The 21,056-nt window shown below is 27.9% G+C and overlaps 3 protein-coding genes and 1 pseudogene across 4 annotated transcripts in view; 2 read left to right on the top strand and 2 right to left on the bottom strand.

Annotated features, from left to right (window-relative positions):
• Positions 1–1,090: 1,090 nt before the first annotated feature.
• LOC105251596 lies at positions 1,091–2,073 on the bottom strand (annotated as a pseudogene).
• Positions 2,074–4,231: 2,158 nt separating this feature from the next.
• Positions 4,232–6,117, top strand: LOC109610002. The gene is made up of 3 exons (XM_020027617.2): positions 4,232–4,422; positions 4,758–5,242; positions 5,489–6,117. The coding sequence occupies exons 1-3, from the start codon at positions 4,377–4,379 to the stop codon at positions 5,894–5,896; spliced, it is 939 nt and encodes a 312-aa protein (XP_019883176.1). The 5' UTR covers positions 4,232–4,376; the 3' UTR covers positions 5,897–6,117.
• Positions 6,118–8,157: 2,040 nt separating this feature from the next.
• LOC105251597 lies at positions 8,158–10,283 on the top strand. The gene is made up of 3 exons (XM_020027616.2): positions 8,158–8,262; positions 8,682–9,145; positions 9,625–10,283. Exons 1-3 carry the CDS (start codon positions 8,232–8,234, stop codon positions 10,174–10,176), a joined length of 1,047 nt encoding a protein of 348 aa, XP_019883175.1. The 5' UTR covers positions 8,158–8,231; the 3' UTR covers positions 10,177–10,283.
• A 5,003-nt stretch (positions 10,284–15,286) lies between these two features.
• Positions 15,287–21,056, bottom strand: part of LOC105251577 (glypican-6) — a 125,586-nt gene continuing 119,816 nt past the window's right edge. For both annotated transcript variants that reach the window (XM_011258495.3, XM_011258494.3), the window contains exons 4-8: positions 18,329–18,577; positions 17,740–17,908; positions 16,952–17,357; positions 16,542–16,711; positions 15,287–16,396 (exon numbers count right to left, since the gene is read on the bottom strand). In XM_011258495.3, the coding sequence (XP_011256797.1) occupies positions 16,035–16,396; positions 16,542–16,711; positions 16,952–17,357; positions 17,740–17,908; positions 18,329–18,577 (1,356 nt within the window). In that variant the 3' untranslated portion in view covers positions 15,287–16,034. The remainder of the gene's footprint in view (positions 16,397–16,541; positions 16,712–16,951; positions 17,358–17,739; positions 17,909–18,328; positions 18,578–21,056) is intronic.

The following is a 21,056-nucleotide window of genomic DNA, read 5'->3' on the forward strand; positions in this document are numbered from 1 at the left end:
ATAGATTAATTATAATAGCGTGCACTTTTTTATTATTTATTTTAAGCATATCTTACAATACTTTTATCTCGTATCTAAATCTTTTTATAGAACGCACCGCATTTTGATGAATATCAAAAATTGTGCGAACTAAAGATAGCCGAGTTGAAAATTAATTCAAATCCTTTGGATGAAGTCGTATCGATAACGAGATCAAAGACATATCGCATCGATACCTACTGTTAAGGACGTAATCAGCAAAGTATTAATACATATTAGCAGCTACAGAGAATTGAATAATAAAAAATAAGTAATTGCTTTGATCGATGATATACGTGAAATGAGAAATTATAATTATTCATCTAATGTTAAAATCTATCTCATGCACAATATATTGCTCTTCTTTTTACAATATATGCATAAATTGCGACAAATGTTACATGACTTGCTCAGATTCCGGATATCAGCCGATCGCTTTCGATGAGACGCACCAGATATACACTTTATCTGTCCATGTACACGATTATCGACTGCATCAAGTAAGTTTCAAATAATAAATAATAAAATGTTTTAATTTGTTTTTATTTTCTAAATTTTTATATATATATATATATATATATATATATATTCTTTAATTTTTTTAGTATGATTCCAAACACGATTCTACATATAATTAAAAGAAACGTACTGCGGTCGAAATTTGTTTATCACAATAACAATAGTTATAATATAACAATAGTTATAATATAACAATAGGTATAATATAACAATAGTTTACTCAATATTATTATCCAACGATTTTTATATTAACATAATTTGTTTATATAAAAGTTCTCGATTATTCAATAATTATTAACATGCTAACATCAACTTTTTAAAATTTATATCGTGTAATAATAGAATAAAATGATATGTAGTAACCATGTAATGTCATTATGCAATTATTGTTAGTAAACCATCTTGAATTAAATATATGATTAGCGTCATTAATAAAGGATTTAATCTAAACAATAGAATGTAAAAAAATGACTAATTCATTGCATTCAATAATATAATTCTGTTTTATTTAATTTACATACTTGTATGTATTACGATATACTATATATGGTGCTATATTGTTTTAGAATAAAATTTGTACAATATTGAAATGTTAACTGTGTATCAAGACTAACAAATTGCAAAAATGAGAAGATTAAAATTCTTATGTGCATGATTAAATATCCCCAAGAATCTTCCATTGATTTAATCAAATTCCAATCTTCTGTATTATAAGTAACTAAAACTTTAAACTGTCAACCCATTTGTACTTCGTGCAACAATTATTGCTATTGTTTATCCTAAAAAATTGATGTTTTGTGAAACTTAGTTTAGAATTTTTATATTATATTTTAAGATTCTAGTGCAAACATAGAAAAAAAATTAAAATAAGCTTTGTTCTAAAGATATTATTTTCATTATTATTGTTATTATTATTTATCTTTTTAATCTGTCTTACTGGCAATTTTTTGTTGGGCATGTACATTCGAAGCACTGCGGTTGCAATATATTGAAATACGTTTTTCCGATACTTTCAGAAGTTAGGGTAGAAACATTCTTCAAACAGTTGTAGAAATCATGATGGCAATGGCAAGCTGATCTGTTATAAAAAAAAATTACAAAAGTTTGACAAAAAAGAAATTAATAAGAAATTATTATTAAAGCTAACATGAACCAAACAAATCTATTATTTCGCAAAAAGGATGGTATATAAAATATATGATTTGATAACAGAACTTGTATGTGCATATGACTTGTACTTGCAATATGAATAAATATACATGTCATACATGAACTAAATTATTTAACATTTTTTTCAGATGTTAAATATGAATATTCAACACAACGAGTGTTTGTGAGAAATTATCTTGTTCATTCATTTACCTCGTAAAAATACCATTATTCTTGAGATTAGCCTTCGTTTATACTCAAGATAGTGTTATTGCAATGATCATGCATTCTGCAACAGGCATCCGTCTTGTTGAAAGAGCCAAGATCTGTATCGTTTTCGGCGATATTTCCACCACCGCACCAGAGGGTTCCTAAAACGAGCATCATCATTGCAAAATAAGAAAAGACACGCTGTATATATATATATATATATATATATATATATATATATATATATATATATATTATGGATTCGATAATCCTAAATATTTAACATATAGAGACTTAAGATATTCTATACTTTTGTATGTGTAAAGATTTAATAAAACATTCTTTATTTTTAATATTATAAAATGTGTTCTATATGGAATACGAGTTTCCATAAAGTCCTTTCCTCTAAAATGTTCGCTTTTAACATTTGCATTTTTTTCTGTAAATTGTCTTGAATTATGAAATGATTGAATTACCTGGAAAAATAACATTGATATCTAAATAATTACTAATTTTTTTGAAGACATTGCTGAAGAATCCTTCCATATCATTTTTCTCAAAGTTCTCAATGCCGTTAATAGCATCTGCCAGATTTTTTTCACCTATAGTTAAATGAGTTTCATTGAAACCAGGTGCACTTTCTGTGCAATCTATATTATTTTCTCTATTTTCACAATCACTGAATCGAACAGCAATGCCCAGAAAAAGTACGAATAGACAAACGTGACATTGTACTATAATTATAAATCTATTTATCTAAGACAAATAGTATTAGTGTCAGGATAATAAGAATGTTCTCTCAATAACGCGATGCACATAACTGATAAAATTTTTCCATATATATTTATGCAGAATTGAATATAATTATACAAAATTATACATAATTGTACAACAATTTATGTAATAATTATGTGCAATAATTTATGTATAATTATAAATACCAAAGTATAGGACATTATATATACATTTATATGAAAGTACAATAACTATTACATACAAGGTGTTTCAAAACACAAAATGAATCTTTCAAAGACAAATTCCTGGGATCATCTGAAGACGATTTTTCTTTAACGAAAATGTCGAGGCACTAATAATTTTCGAATTATAAGTGATTGGAAATAAGGAGTTTTTCGTAAACTAAGCTTTGTAGAAATAAAATATTAACAAAACCATTCTTCGATTAATTTTAAATAGAGTTTATTTTAGTTGAGTTTTAATTTAAGGCTTAATTGCAAAGATATATAATGACAAAAATCGGGAACATGCAAAAAATGATAGCCTTATCGACATTTTCGCTGAGGAAAAATCGTCTCCAAATGATCCCAGGAATCTGTCTTTGAAAGATTCATTATGAGTTTTGAGACACTCTGTATAATTATAATTCTCTGTATAATTATATTATGTAAATAGGCACTTTGCATTATTATATATAATGTTCACAATATTTTATGTATAATTATCTCCAGTTCAATGATCCGACGTACTTTTGAAACTGGCTGGACCTTTGCTGTCATAAAAATCTTCTCCTTGAATAAAGTACTTCAAATGATATATATTTTAATTTTAACTCTATTTTCTAATATTTCTTCTCAGTATCTCATCAGCAATGTGTCGCCGCGTATCACACAACGTCCCGTCATCAATAAGGACTTAAATAGAGTAGCTTCTTGAATATCGAATTGATATCCGAAAAAACTGCCGATTATTAGCGCTACAGTATTACGAAACTGGAGCAAGATTTTCCTTCAAAGATATTTATTTCTAATGTTGATAATTTATCGAGAGAATATATTTTGGTATAAAAAAAAGTATCCGAAAAAAATCCAATACAAATTTCAAACTAAATTGAAATTATAAATTTAAATATTGAGAGAACACTCTTGATAATTAAACATCATTCGCCAAAAATAAATAGCATTAAAATATAACGTTTTTGCTTTAAAGAAAGTGTTTTGTAATTAAATATTTAATAGATTTGCGGTATTATTCAGAATCAAGACGTCTGATAGACTCTGATAGATGATTATGTGATCGGCTTAAAAACTTTATTATTCTTGAAGAATTTAAAACAGATGAAGGACTGGGGTGATCAGAGATGATTACTTTAATAAATTTGAAACAGGTTTGCTCAATAATAAAATTACAAAACCACTCTACCACTCGCTCTATCGTGAATTTAAATTTTTCCTAATATAACCTTTCTCGAATGACATGTATATAAATATACGAACTGCTTTGTCACTCGCAATTTAGTTCGTCAAAATACATTGGCTGTATTATAAGTTTGTTTTTCACACATAAAAGATATCTATTATAGAGATTCATTTACATTGTGTAAATTGTGTTTAGTGAACAAAAGCACTGTAAATTCAATTTATTTTAAATGTTGGTTACATTACATTAAAAAATAACGTGGAAACTATATAGATACCACCTTCTTTACATATCTTTATTCAAAAAAGTCAAAAGGAACGAAAATCATGTCACTAAACATGGAGAAAAATAATGATAATCCTACTAAGAAAGGTATTTCTCTTTTATTTTTTTACTTAATTATATTAAATATAAACTTACGATAAAATCAATTTACGTATAATATAAAATTTAAATATAAAAAGTTAACTTATTATTTATTTTATCGTGTTAATATAAAATTAGTTGCTTAACAAAGTAGTTTGCAAAATTTTTAATTAACTATGACAACAATCAATAAATTTATGGACAAACATTTAGTTTAAATACTTTTCATAACATATAATGTGAATTGCGTCATTCTATTAAAAAATTTTATCTTTTTGTTATATATTTTTATATATTTTATTATATATTTTATTATATATTTAATATTTTTGATTATTTAGAATCTAACCGTGGGACAGATTTGTTAGACAATTTTGCATTGTTGAAAACATATGTTTCTCTATTAGAAAACATGATTCAAACTCCAAAACACAGTCAGTTACAATCTGTAGACAAGTCATTGAGCCAATTGTACAATAGCGAAATTGCAACTTTTCACGATAAATCAGATGTGGATATGGATTTCTTCCACGATTTCTACAAACTCACAGGAATACGATGTGTAAAATTGGAACGAAAATCGAGTTTTGTCTTTGAAATGTGTAGCAACAAAACCGACAAGAAGGAGAATTACATGGTTGAGATATTGATCGATGATCACGGTCGTGCACTGTTAGGAGATAGTAAATTGCCTGCACCCGTTAATGTGGAGGAAATATTATCAAAATATCCTATCGATGTGAGCAATATAACACGCTTTTTGAACTCCTGCAAGCACTACGTTGAGACTTACGTTTGCCGCAAGAAACAATTTACAGATTTGGAGGTGATAAAACTATCAATTTAAGAAAAATTTTTTTAATTTGCATTATTTTTTACAGTGTATATGTAATGCAAGTGCATATATTATATATACTTGTAAATAATAAATAATATGCAAAAATATTTACTTTTTAAAAACGCGATATTTTAAATTTATATTTCTATGATAGTTATAGTCTGCTTATTTATTAATAAATTTTATTGATCAAGTTATTAATCAAGTTATTTAAAAAAAATGTTTATTTTTCAGAATTTGCTTTTAGAGATTGCAGATGCTGAAGTGTATCACGACTATGAATTTACTTTAATTACTATAACAATACCAGGTATAATGTACATAAACACTGAACAAATTTATAAGATTGAGCTTGACTTATATTATAAACCTGATGAAATAAGACCTTACAAATTATCTTCCGCATGTAAAGAAGCATCATCACGTTTCCTTAAAAAATTGAACAAGTTCTTCAAACCTTTCCTTAGAGAAAATTTATGTTCGGCTTTGCTGCAAATCAATATATCAAATGCTGAAACAAATTTATTTTGGCAAAAGATTATGATAAATGATGATAGCGTCGAATCTTACGAAGTCGAATCGTCAATTGAACTTTTAAGAGGAATTTTCAAACCGTATCTTTATCGAAAAAATAAGGAATGAAGCAAAAGACAAGATTATAAGAGTTTTCATCCAAAAATGAGATAAAATAAAACAAAACTTTGCATCAAAGAAAAGAAGCACGATACTCATCATAGAAGATTCAAAAATTGATATATTTTAGAAGAGAATGCAAAAATAATATCATGCATGCAAATAAATAATAAAATCAATAGAAGACCAATAACACGAGTAAAAGTCACAAATTAATTTAAAAGGAGTCTGACGTGAAAAATATGTAAATAAAAGAGATAAAAATATATAGTAAAGATAAAAATATATAATATAGATAAAAAACGGATATCAAGAATAAAAATAAAGAAAAATTGCTGAATGAGTCAAATAATAAAAATGGCGAGCTTTTAGCAAAAATTCTTTTCTTAGTTAAAAGAAAAAAGAATAAATTATATAAATTGAAGAAAGAGAAACACATGCACAGAAGAAAAATTAAATTGAATAAGTTAAAATTTAAATAAAAAAAAACGCAAGTAAATAAAAAGTATATTGTATACAGAATATCTCTTATAATTCGAAAAATTTAATTTTCGTCTCCATTTGAATTAAAAAAAATATTATTTAAATTATGTTTGCAAATTGTGATATATTTTATGCAGTTCTTTTACGACTAGATTATCTAATAAGCGAGATTTTATTTGTAATAAAATAGTATAACCAAATATGTGATTATAAAAATTATAATTACGAAATTGTGTAATATTATATTTCTTGTTTAATTAATATTTTTAATTCTATTAAATCTATCTTATGCCATAAATATAAATTGTATCAGAAGAGTAATAAAGTTTTATCAATGCAATCCTATATAATTAGTTTCTCTACATATTTGGCTATTAATACTACGTATTTAAAAAAGTAACATATTTAAAAGAAAATTATATTAAATATATTAAATACATGGAAATTTGTTTGGTAACAAAAAAGTATAAGTAATTTACATTGATCGTTAAATTTTATTTTTATATGTAGTATACTTAATTTAGAAATGTAAATATTCATAGTTAATTTCTCTCACAAGGTTTCTCACTAAAGCAATGAAATGCTTCATCAACAATTGATAACAAATAAATGTATAATCTATATATATATATATACATATATATATATATATATATATATATATAGAGAGAGAGAGAGAGAGAGAGAGAGAGAGTAAATCTCATTTTATGTAAAAAGGAGATTTATCGTATTTTATTGTAAATTTGTTTAAAGTCTTACCGTAATTGTTGAATCAGACATTTAATTCCAAATGAATATTCAATAGCAATCTTACCGCTTCGAAAGACTATTATAAACTGATGGTACTGTGTGTCGGCATACCTAGTAAATATAATACAAGATACATTGTGTGTCTGTTTGTGTGTGTTATGTAAATATTTTGCACATTTCTTGATCTCATATATGTATATAAGATAGAAATAATTTATTCATCGATAAAAATCATCGTATATACTATATATATGTATAAGAAAATTATTCTGTATTTTATATTATATCTTTTTTAGAGAATTCAAGAATTTAATACAAAGATTAAGAGTAAAATAAAGAAGAATTGTCCATATCATATTATAAGAGTTGTCATTAAAATATCCGTATCATTAAAATATTTTACATTATATTTCCTATTTGGCACTAATTTGTATGCAAATTAATATATTTGATTATTTAATTGCTATAGAAGTTGAAGATCAATTTTTTTACATAAAACATTATACACACACACACACATACACACACACACACACAAACTTAATTTTTCAATTTTTTCATTTTTATCAAAATATATAACATTTATATTAACCTAAATATACAAAATTTTACTTTTCAATTTATATTTAAGGATAAATTTTATATATATCAGATAAAAATTAATTTATTTATGATAAATCATCCATTTAAAATAAGCTTGAAATGACAAAAAAATAAAAACCAAATTTCAATTGTTGTTTGAATTATTAGTATTAATGTAAGTTAATTGCAGGAATGTATTATAATACGTAAAACATCTTTATTTCTTATTTTTATTACGTCGCGTATTTTCTAATATCACCTCTTTGTGACATGTACATAAATACAAACTTCTATATACATAAATACAACTTTATCGAATCTAGAACATTTCTCATATTCGCAGTTTAATATCTGTTAAGATACGTGCAAACACACGCTGATATTAATTTATTTTTCTTACATGTATATAATAAAAAGATAATTACCACAGAGATTCATTTACATTATATAGATTGTGTTTAGTAAAAGAGCATTGTTAATTCAAGTTGTTTATTTTAGACATTCAAATTGCAAATTACTATCATTACATATGGAGAAGGACAATGATAATTCTATTAAAGGTATTACTTTTTTCCTCTCTCTTTTTTTTCTCTCTTTCTCTCTCACATTGATTATTATATATAAATTTACGATAAGTTTAATGTTTTAATAAAACTTTTATGTAATTAAAAATTAATATAATTATTATGTTTGCGTTTGTATAAAATTATTTGTTTAATATTACGAAATGTTACAAAAAATATTTAATCAATTACGACAATAATCAACAATTTATGTAATTCGACATTCGATTTAATTTATTTATTTTCTATGTAGCTAAAAACGTTTTTGTTTCATTATTATTATTAGAGAATTTTATTGCATATTAAAATAAGATTTTAAAATGTTTGGTTGTTGTACTTAATATATTATAATGTACAATTTCATCTAAACAAAAAATTTATCAATATAATATTATCAAATATTTCTGTTTATTTAGAGTTGTCTGATGGCGAAGAGAACAATCTCGTTAAAAAGATCGCAATGTTAAAAGGATCTATTTCTTTGCTAGAGAATATAATTCAAAATCCAAGTTTGGCAAAAAAATCATCGTCGCACAATTGTGAGACATTTCACAACATTCCGAATATGCAGATGGAATTGTTATGTGACTTTCATCTCACAGGAATGCGCTGCACGAAGTTTGAACGAAAATCAAGTTTCGTTTTTGATATGTGTAGCAAAGAAAACACGGAAAATGATTCGTATATGGTAGAAATATTGATAAACAATAACGGCCATGCAAACTTAAGAGAGTCAGTGTTGCCTACATCTGTCGATGTACAAGAAATATTATCACAATATCCCATCGATAATATGAATAACGTGAAACACTTTTTGAATAAATGCAAGCACCATGTAGATTGCTATAATTCCCGTGTAAAACAATTTAAAAATTTGCAGGTTATTAGAAAATAATCATCAGCATAAGAAATGAAATGTTTATAATTTTGAATATTATTTTTAAAATATAATGTAAAATATAATATAAAATATTAAAATAGTTATGAATATTTATGAATTGATACTAAATAATAAATATATAATAACAGTAATAATAAATTAATAATAATATAAAATTATTAATTTATTATATTATTATATTATATATATTTATTATTCATCATTTACAAGTATTATAAACATTATTAAAAATAATATTTAAAATAATAAATATTTCGTCTCTAAATGAATAAATAAGAAATATAATAAATAATAATAATAATAATATAACAAATTAAATACTTTTATTGTTTCAGAAGTACAATATTTTAAAAATATTATATTTATTAGAATAGTTATATATTAGAGTATAATTGCTTTACGATCCGCTTATTTATTATAAATTAATATAATCTAACTATTAATAAACTTTTTTTCAGAATTTAGTTTCAGGAAATGCGAACATTAAGCTGGACAACACCAATGATTATAATATGATTTATATAAGGATGTCATGTATAAAAAATCTGTACAATAACCAATCTAATGTAGTAATGTTATGCTTGGAATATAAATCGGATGATATAAGACCTTATAAATTATCTTCTCATACGGAAGAAGAACAAATTCCATCACCACGTCTACTTAGAAGATTGAACAAGTTTTTCGAACCCTTTTTGAAGCTAAATCTATGTTCAGCATTGCTGCATATTAATACATTTACTAGTGAATATGGTTTAGCTTGGATAAATACTATGACAAAAGAATATGATGATATAGAAACTTACGAGGAAGAGTCAAAAGAAGTAATTGACGGAGCTTTTAGGTCTTATCTTTTTCGATGTAATAAGCAGGAAATAAGCAAAAATGAAAAAGAAGTTCAGACGGATATTTTACATAAAAATGCAACACATACAGAAACTTCGGTTTGCATTCAAAAAAAGGAGTTTAATAATGTTAGTATCATGCAGGATGAGAATGAGATAATATAAAGAAAATAAGAAGAAATAGTATTTCGAAAGGAGACAAAGAAGAAATGTATTGTGAAAATGTAAAGAGTCAGCGAAATAACAATAAATTATCGCATAATGCGAAAAAATAGCAAGTTAACTTAAATAAATCTGAAAGGAAAATTATATTATCAAATATAAAAGCATATTAACAATTTTAAATGATGCAATTACGTAACAAATATTATTGTAATAAAATGTCAAAAAGATAAATTATATGAGAATATTATTAATAGAAATCAAAAATAATTAATAAATAAGAAAAAAATAATTCTCAAAAAATCTAATAAAAATGATGCGATACAAAAACAAAGTTATTTAATAAATCCAATAATAAAATGGCAAGGTTTAAATAATTTAAAAAATATATATTGTTTCTGTAAAATAATTATTAGTTTTATATTATTTTTAATGTATTATTATATTTTTAATGTATTAGTTTTATATTATTTTTAATGTATTATATGTATATAATTCATATTTTAATTCATGCTTTTTTCTTCCATAAATCTCGAGAGATCTGTTGGCGATGTTTATCGTGTTTGAGTTAAATTACCAAGCGCATTTGCTATTTTTTCCGTTGATCTATCATGTTGATCTATTATTCTCTTTCTATCTCTTCTCTTATTTATTTCTATTTGTATTTTATTTGTTTTATTTAATACCAAATGTATGTATTTACATATAATATACAAAAAACTAATAAGCTAAATCATAAAATTGTCAACAGATAAATAGTGTTTTCTATTTTATCCATTCTTTGTTATCCATTAATTATCCTCTTTTGTTTCATATAAAACTCGAAAAATAACGATTTTTATAAAGAAATTTCATTTATTTTTCTTGTTACCAAAATAAATTGCAAGATATCGGAGACATCAATGAATAAACAAATAATCAGTTTATTCTCGCGATCTAATAGAATTGTGCTACAATATTTATAATATTCGGTAATTGATTTTCATATTATGCACTTATTCACATACATTTCTTCCACATAATGCTTCAGAAAAAGATACGACAAAGTTTTAATGAATAATATATCTGAAGTATTACAATATCTTTTACGAATCATTTATATATGTATGAGTATAAATACTAAAATTTTTTTTTGTTCACGTTAAGTATTTAATTCAATAGTCCACGCAAATTGTTGAGAACTACAGAATTTGGGATATACCGTCAGACATGTGTCAAATATTATTCATTACAAATGCAAAAGCATAAACACAAGTGCAAATATAATTAAATAATATTTTTGCAGACCTATTCTGTATAAAGCAAAATATCCAAAATAATTGATTGTAAAATTAATTATTGTGCGCAATCAATTTTTTATTGGTTTTTCAAACAGTTATTTAAGATTGATAAAAATTGCATATATAATTGCCGAAATTAATTATATAAAATTTCAAAATTATTCTTTCGAATAGTGAAAAAATAAAAACATAATACGATATACTTTGAGGGTAAATATATTTTTTAATGAGATTGCAGTGAAGCAAGATGCGTTCTGTTTAATACGAACTTTTTAAAAAATAAAGACATTTTCTCACTTACCATCTTTTATGTTTCTTGATATCCTTACATCATATTTGACGATGTATTATCATCTCAGAAAATAGATAGGAAAAAAATACAAAATAAAGAAAGAAGAATAATACGTTATATATATATATATATATATATATATATATATATATATATATATATATGTTGTTATATCAAAGTAATTATAAATTTGACTCAATTCGACATATAATAGTTTATATTTATTCACTAAATTAAAAAAGAATTCAACGAAGAAATTTAAAATTTTATGTGTCTAATAATATAAATATTTATAATATATATAAAATATATATATATATTTAATTTATATTATAAAATATTTATAATATAAAATATATATATTTGTAAAAGTATGCATAACATATATATATATATATATATATATATATATATATATATATATAAAAGTATGCATAACATTCTTTGCGAGATAATTTGGCAAGGACTAAAAATATCGTAATCACGTATGAATAAATCTTTGTGTGTGTACGTGTATGTATGTATGTATGTATGCGTGCAAATCGTGAAAATCAACGATCGTACGATTAAAATCGAGCATTTCGTACAAGCGTTTTTTAAAAACGCGCACAAACAAAACATTTTCAAAACGCAGAGTGTTATAATTTTATATTAATTTCATTTTTTTTCATATATATATAATATAATATAATAAAAATAATATAATAATATTACAATAATATAATTACAAATAATTATTTGTATCCATTAAATTCTATTTTATTTCACTAGATTTTTTTTTAATAATGTCCTTCGCGTGTCCTTCAGCTTTCAATAGCAACTGTTAAAAAAAAGCACGGACAACGGTCATAATGCTCAATCTACTCGATTTTATCACAGGAGCCCGTCTCCGACTGCCATTCTCTCGCATCACTTTGACACTTTGTTGGAAATTAATATATAATATGCTACGCGAACGATACGACAAAATGGCAAATAACGAACGAACTATCAAAAAACACAATGATATAAGTCATATTTTTAGAAAAGAAAACCCAAGAATATTTGAAATGTAAAATATGATATAAAATCACAATTAGAAGATTTTCTTTTATACATATATGCAAAAAAAGAATTACGTTTTACATTGTTATATCAAAGTAATTATAAATTTGATTCAATTCGACACATAATGATTTACATTTATTCACTAAATTAAAAAAGAATTCAACGAAGAAATTTAAAATTTTATGTATCTAATAATATAAATATTTATAATATATATAAAATATTATATATATATATATATATATATATATATATATATTTAATTTATAATAATATAAAATATTTATAAACAATGATTACATTCTGTGTTATCATTCTCTGTGTGTATTGATTTGTATCATTATTTCTTTCGACAGTTCGTACAAAGTTCGACAAACGCACATTCGACAAATATCCAATATAACATAATTTTGGAAAGAAAAGTTTTTCTTTTTTTATAACTATACTTTCTATATCTTTCTACACAATTTTCTTCCTTTTTTTCTATAAAGTTCGACGCATGTACATATATTTCATTTCGAACGCATAAAGTATAAGCGTCGCATTCTTATCACACTCTTCTTATCGCCACTTTCTTTATTTACATCTTATACCGCAACGACCTTTTATTTTTCTTCCATACTATTAATTATTACGTAAATTAATATTAAATTAATATTATAGTGTTACGGCTCGGTTTCGCACATTGACATCTAAATAGATAAACGAAGCATTAGCTATTGATGAAGACGAGGGGGGCTTTAATATTCGCGATAAGGAGGAACTCCATGAACTTCGATTGAATTCGGTTCCCGATAATGATCGATTAATAATTTGACTCCAATTATTGACATCAAAATTTAGCTCACATGTATTGTGTGTTGTGTTGTGATTAATATCATATTATTTTTATATTTATATTATTTTTAAATTTATATATATTATTTAATATTATTTAATATATTATATATATATATATAAAATATATTATTTAATATTATTTTTATATTACTTTTATATTTAGCGGCATTAGCGATTTTCTCTAAATAAACACTCTTCAAGCATTTCTGTGAAAATCTAGTTGAAAATCGATAATGTCAATGGAATTGTCATGTAATGTCAAATTGTGCCGAATATAGTCGAACATTAATGGAAATAACCGAAGTTCATGCACTCCCCTCTTACTGCATTTATCAATTACCCCTCTCAAAAGGCTCCGTCTATTTAGATGTCAATGGTTTCGCAATAACTTCAGATGTATTTTCTTCGGAATCCTCTCAGGCCGTTATTTTCGTCATTTGTTATTTCCATTTGATTGCATGTTATTCCACAGTAAAAGGATCATGTTCATCGTCGACGAAATCGAGTGCCGAGAACACTGTTAATAAATCTCCTGTACAACGTGAGCCAAGTTGAATCCTCATTTGGATTTATGGAATCGCCGCAATTCTCTTATTTCTCCTTTTTTATAACTTTTAAGCTAATAAAATAATATATTAATAGATTGCATTTCGACACTAACGTAAAATGAAAGTTAAATTATCGCACTTAGCGTTAAAATTTTCTGTTTTAAATAACAAATCGCAGCTTTTTCTAAAAATCCATTCGTGACAGCAAGCCATCGCAAGAAAGGATTCTGATGTTTCAGGCTTCCTGTCACATATCCAGAATACGCGCATATTCGAGATCCTGAATGGATTGTATAACGAACACTATTAAATATTCAGTTCCGCTCGTATACATATTTCGCTCGGATCGTCTTACGTATATCGGGTGTATTTAATCAAACATCTCTGCCGCACTATTGTATACAGCGAAATCGTCGCGATTGTCAGTGCACGAGTTTACATTGCTTCTGGATTATGCTCGTCTAGAGATTATCGATGCAATGATTGATAAGCAATCGCATTCTGATCGACAATCTCATCTTTGACTTTACGATTTGGTTAGTAGTACTTGTCACGTCTCTCAAGCCTAAAACAGACAAACGGGAATAATATCACGGTATTATGAGACGAGTAAAAAGGATGAGAAAAGTGAAAAAGGTCCAAAGCTGGCAGTAATATTCTTGATAAGGTCAAGAGATAGTATATATCTAAGGACTTTTGAAAGATCTGATACAATCGGGAATTATGTCTCCGTCGTGATAATTTGTCTATTCACGAGTCTTTGTCGTGATAATTTGTCTATTTGCATTATTGATAATATATTTGTGTTTAAAACTTGCATTATTGATAATATATTTGTGTTTAAAACTTTCTTCAGTTGGCAGTAGAATTCTGATCAAAACAGTAGAGATTTAAAAAGATTCAGTCTTAGACTGAGACGTTATTCTATCGCCAATCATTATTTATTTATTCAAAAAGCTCAAATTTTGGAGCAATTCTGGCAATAAAAGTCTAATATAATGTATATCTAAAAATCGAAAAAGATGCATAATGACGGAACGCCATTTTTACAATAAACATATTATATATATAATATCTTATTATACAATAAAAAATTGTATTATACAATATCATCACTTGTATTTTACGCTTGCATAAAAGAAATTTCTTTCTAAAAAAAATCCCACAGAAATAAAAATCCTTTTGCATTGAAATATTATCATTCAAGATACAAGTTCGGAAGTACATTCCTATTTCAAGTTTCGCAACACGCTATAAAAAAACATCTATTTTCCTCAGACGAGAAAGAGATTGATGAAAAGAGATAAAATTATGAAGTGTTGTTGATTGAATCGTTCAGTTCGCGGGCCGTACAATCGTTATCGTGGTTCTAAACATTTGGACCACTATCAGTTTTATTTATCATCGTCATGATGGGATAAAAGCTGTTGTAAGAATTTAGTAAAATCCATTATCTCATTAAATGTACATACAATGTCTTTCATCCAAACAACAAGTAGCTGATCTTTTTTATTTTTGCCCGTATAAAACGAGCGAAAAGCTATGGCCACGCAAATTCGTATACTCCGTGCTAGGTCGATTGACTAACGATTTCGATACTCGCTGAATCGATACACATATTCGGTCATATTTAGCAAATATTGAAATTGATGGTCCAGAAATGGACCAAAGGATGCTCTGTTCGCAAAATATCCTCGACTTCTAAGAACAAGAAGATTCAGAGGACATCACTATGCGCGATTCAAGTCTATCGAGAGTACTTTTCCATCTCTATCAATCTCGCGATCGAGATTGCAGTTCGCAATCGGGCAATATTTACACTGGGCTAGGCTCAGAATCGTAAAGTCCACACGATCACAGAAAGTCATTGAGGCAACCGCCGAACCACATCACTACTATCGGTACCAGGTACGTCGTCAGTGCCCTGGACAACGACATCTTTTGCCTACTGGCACCGCTACTATTGTCCACAACGGTGGTCTGATTGTTATCCGCGCCCGTGCTGCTCGTACCCGTACCCTTGTGCAGCTCAATATCCACTCCCGGCGGCGTCTCGACCTCGTGAACAACCGGTGGAGACGGCTGTTTTGGAGACGGCGATTCCGGCTCCGATTCCACATGTGACGGCTCGTAACCAGAACCTTCTTTGAAACCATCTTCGTCATCGGTGAACGCACCGTCGCCAGAACCGCTGCCAGAACCGTACCACGTTTCCTCTGTCAAATCAAGTTAATAGAAATTATCATTAATATAAATAAAAAAATGAGATTAATATAAATAAAAAATATTATTTTTTAAGACACACAGATAGCTTTGCGATATCTAAGATTCGTTGATATATTATCATTGCCATATAGTCACCTGTGTCGATCCAATTGACGTCTTGCCCGTTGAACGCTGATCTCAATCTATTTGTGATAGTAGTAAGCGCGAAAATTTGATCTTTTACGATAGTCGATCTTGACGCTATAGTGCGCACTTCTGGGTTCGTCGCTTGAATTTCGCCATCCGAGGACACTGGATATTTATATCTGGAAGAATCATAATCTTGTAAAAATAGAAAATATTATGCAATCATTCAAATTATACATATATACATACATACACACACATATATAATATTTATTTATCATATATATACAGTACATATTTAAAATATATATGTAAAATGTAGAAAACTAAATCATATAAATTGTTTATAATATTACGAAATCTGCTATAATCGTGCATTGCTAAATTTATTATACATGTATAATTTTGTTCAAGCATACTTGTCTACGTGTGTGCCGTTCCAACAATTGTTTGTGTTACTAGGCGATACAATCAGACCATCGTTACACAACCGATAGGGCAAATAAACCCAAAATTGTTTGAGATCGCGCACTCGCTGGCGTATCTCCTTCACCAATTTGTCTAGGACTCCCCCAGTAGAAGGATTGTGATGTTCCGTTGTCTCCTGTTCAAAGTTCAAAGATTCCAGCTCCAGCTCGCGATTGTCTCTACGTCTACGTCTACCTAGCATCGGTCGGCCACAACCAGTGAACACACGTTGCGACACGTCGTGGCTGTTCTCTTGGAAGTTCATGATTGCCTCAGAGATCTTCAGATTGATCGGACTGACCAATACCTCGATGTTGAATGGGCCCAGCAATCGATCAGCGACCTTGTCCACAGCCTCTGGAATTTTGGAATGACAATAAACAATTAGAATTTGATATTGCTTCGTTCGCGAAGTACAAGAAAAAACGAAAAAAATAGGATCGCGCGCGTGATGCTTCTTTTGAAAAAAAGTTTCTTCTATTTCCTTAGCTTTCATAACATAGTTTAAGATGTAAAACGTGTTATTAATATTTTTATCGTGTCACCTTTACAAATAATATTTTCTAAATAAAAGTCTCAAGAGACGTGAACACGACGTACTCGTCTACAGAAAAAGAGATCTCGAGGATACGCAAACACGTTGCGCATACACACATTGCGATAATCCGTATCCTCTCGAGATATAATAGCCGATAGTTTGAGAGAAAAGAGAGGAGGAGATCGAGGCTAAATTGCTCACCGACGAAGTGATTCCATTCAGTGTCGAGTGCCGCGTGTTGCGCCAAGCAACCCTTCATCGCATTCGTGCACATGTCGCCGCATGCCAGCACGTTGTCCGATATACCGCTACAGGATGGACAGACTGTCATCCTGGTCAGGGCAGCTGCGCAATCCGGCGATGGTTTCAGCTGCAAATGAAGAATCCGTTTTAGAATTTGCAGTTGCGATTACGTGAGGTAATGACGTAAGAGCCGCAAGAAGCATTCAGAGAAATTTAAAGTAGGACAGAATAAAAAAGGACGAATAAAACAGATAAATATTTATTAAACTATTTAATTGGCTTATATAATTATATATTTTTTATTTAATTTTGATTATATAATGAATTCAAGATTTTTAATCACATGTAAAGTAAGTGAAACATTATATCAAATAAATCTACATCAATTTTCTTGAAAAGGGTCTTGGTGATTTACATTTCTTTTTATTAGATTATGGACTTAAATATCTACTAGATAATAAATATTATTTGAAAATTACTTGAATACTGCAAATTCGAATTAAATAGACTCGTCATTTTGACATTAATGTTTCGGCGAATCTCTTACCGTTTGCATATTTTTTAGCACGTTTGCAGCGACCGTTAGAGCTTGGCTGAAGGCTCTAGTGGCCACGAAGGATCGTTTGAGCTGCACGCCTAATTTCTGCGGCACATCTCCGAACGGTCGCATCTCTTTCATGTGGTCGCCTACGCACTCTAGATATTTATTGTCAAAGTTGTATTGGCTGTTGAGTACAGTGAACATTTTCTGATAGAGAGTGTTGAAGAAATTATCCATGGCATCATCGAGGTCCACCTGGAACATAAGATAATAATTTTAATCTTACATACATATACATTTTATTCTGAGAGAAATATTTAATAAGGATATTAAATCGTAATTAATCTGCTTTTAATTTAATTTAATTTTTTTAATTTAATTTAATTATAAAATTAACTCTAAGATTTAAATGCCATAAAATAAAACCATATTTTTTTCAAAAAAGAAAATACACATACAACTCTGAGAAGTACTAAATACATCAAATAAATGACGTATAAGTAGAATTGTAAATTGTTTCCCAATTTACAATTAAAATTTGATTCCGATATATGTAACTGCTATCATCAAATCACATCCCAATCGTTATTAATAATTTGATAATTCGATTATTCAGGGAGCGATTCGCGCTTTTTCCGTTTACTATTTATTCGGTCCTCGTAGCCTCAAATAAATTGGGCTGGACCCGATCATAATTCAGATTAATCGAAAGTCGACAACCGGAGACGCCAAGCCCGGTGGCTCAATGGAATATTAATGATTCCCAGCAATTATTCGCGCAATTAAAATACAAGAGTGTCTACTAAGAATTCGATTTCGCCGCCGTGATTTCGTATATCGAGAATAAGAGGAGAAAAAGAAAAAGGCAGAACAAATCGACTCAATATAATTTAATTTGCGGGTGTTCCCGTTCCAAACATACTTTTAACATTAGCATAGCACTTAATCTGATTACCTACATGTATTGCAATGAAATATAAATATTAAATTCATTCAAAATATTTAATATCGAAAGCAACCTACATAATAATTTCTTTTCTATAGAATATTATTCAACTACACAGTTTAACGAAAAAATACGAATAAGAATATTAGTCATTTCTCTTTTTTATATGTTTAAAAAAATTAATTTTATTCAATTAATTTTTTTCAATTGTAAAGTATGTGTTATGCAAAATTTTGAGAATATAAACATGCATGTGGTATGAAAAAAAATCGATTAGATAAATTATAATTAATTTTTACAGGGAAATCCGTAGAAATATTAATTTTGGAAAATCTCTTTCGACGATTTGTAAAATAAAAACAAGGCGATCCGTAACAGATTAATATTCGCGATAAATTTATTAGGGATATGCTGTGACAATAATGCAATCTATCTACGACCGACACTTGGTTCCATCGTGTTCCCAACGCGAAACAGGTATGAGTGAACGGCGCCAGTAGGTAATTTGAATGACAATCGACAAGGCAATTCGTCCTGATCGTCATCCTCCTCCAGTCTCTCTCCCTTTCAACGTCGCGCATTGATGAATAATAAATATAGACTACGTGTATCCTGTCTTAATCGACGCGTATAGTACTTATTAATTAAAAAGAAAGCAATGTTTCAAGGGTATATTTATTTCTCTTTATAACAGTCTCTCTTTATGTTTACGACTCCCTGTATTTGTATGTTTGAAAAAGAAAAAATATTCATAAAGACTCTATTTTCTCTTTCAAAGTTCCATGCGGTTTATGATGATACTTCAAATATATTTATGATGCCATGTGATGAATTGTACGTCTTTGTCACGTATAAATCATCAAATAACAATAAACTATTAATGAGAAACTTTCTTTCATTTCTTTTATGTTTTCTTTATCTCTTAAACCAGCGATACAATAGCGCGATTTTTCATGTCAAATGGAATGCGAAAATTTTTGCAAGCAACATGCTACAAATAAATGTCGATGCGTTGTACTGCTTATGTGTTAACGTATTGGTTCTCAATAAATACTTTATATTTTTATACCTTATTAATTATTTGCTATCCGGTGTTGTTATTTTCATTGCTTAACCTGGTATTCTGCTTCCTAATCAGGACTTTATATCTCGCGTTTGCTCCGGATTCTTCGTTCCTTTAATAACGCGCTTCCTGGTGCAACAACACGCAATCGTGTTTCCAAGTAAAATTATGTAAATTCCATCTCGATAGAGGAAGCATCCGCGTGTATGAGTCAAAAGAGAGCAGCGAGCTTATAAAATTCAATAAATTGTAGTGTAATTGTGGGAAATCTTCGACAAGTAGGTAGTAAATAGGTATATATATATATATATATATATATATATATATATATATATATATAACAATATCTATATCTACAAGAAGGTGTAATGGGACTCAAAGTCCAACGGTAGAATACTTTCACTTGGCTGATGGTCCCTTTAGAGACAACGGCTATGGTGGACAAAGACTTTGATTAAACCCGTCTTCGTATGCGAGTCCACCTCAATTTTCGGTAACGCAAGCCAAACGTTGTGGGACATGGAATTGCTTGTGCAGCGATTCTAATAGAAACTTTCGAGTTCGAAAAGGATGAAATAAAGGTGCATATCCAATGCAAATTGTTACAGTTATTCTCGATTGCTCGAAACGATGTTTCACGAAAAATTCAATTCTACCATAAAAATAGTCATTTCAAAAGAGAAAAGTTGGGACCTTCAAATTTTCTTCATGCTTACAGCCAGAAC

Source organism: Camponotus floridanus, unplaced genomic scaffold (genome assembly GCF_003227725.1).
Source record: "Camponotus floridanus strain SB8 unplaced genomic scaffold, Cflo_v7.5 scaffold7, whole genome shotgun sequence".
Lineage (NCBI taxonomy): Eukaryota > Metazoa > Arthropoda > Insecta > Hymenoptera > Formicidae > Camponotus > Camponotus floridanus.

Coding starts and splice junctions, on each gene's coding strand:
- LOC109610002 (XM_020027617.2), top strand. CDS start 4,377: ATGTCACTAAACATGGAGAAAAATAATGATAATCCTACTAAGAAAG. Junction 4,423..4,757: donor TGATAATCCTACTAAGAAAG/GTATTTCTCTTT, acceptor TTGATTATTTAG/AATCTAACCGTGGGACAGAT. Junction 5,243..5,488: donor AACAATTTACAGATTTGGAG/GTGATAAAACTA, acceptor TTTATTTTTCAG/AATTTGCTTTTAGAGATTGC.
- LOC105251597 (XM_020027616.2), top strand. CDS start 8,232: ATGGAGAAGGACAATGATAATTCTATTAAAG. Junction 8,263..8,681: donor CAATGATAATTCTATTAAAG/GTATTACTTTTT, acceptor CTGTTTATTTAG/AGTTGTCTGATGGCGAAGAG. Junction 9,146..9,624: donor AACAATTTAAAAATTTGCAG/GTTATTAGAAAA, acceptor ACTTTTTTTCAG/AATTTAGTTTCAGGAAATGC.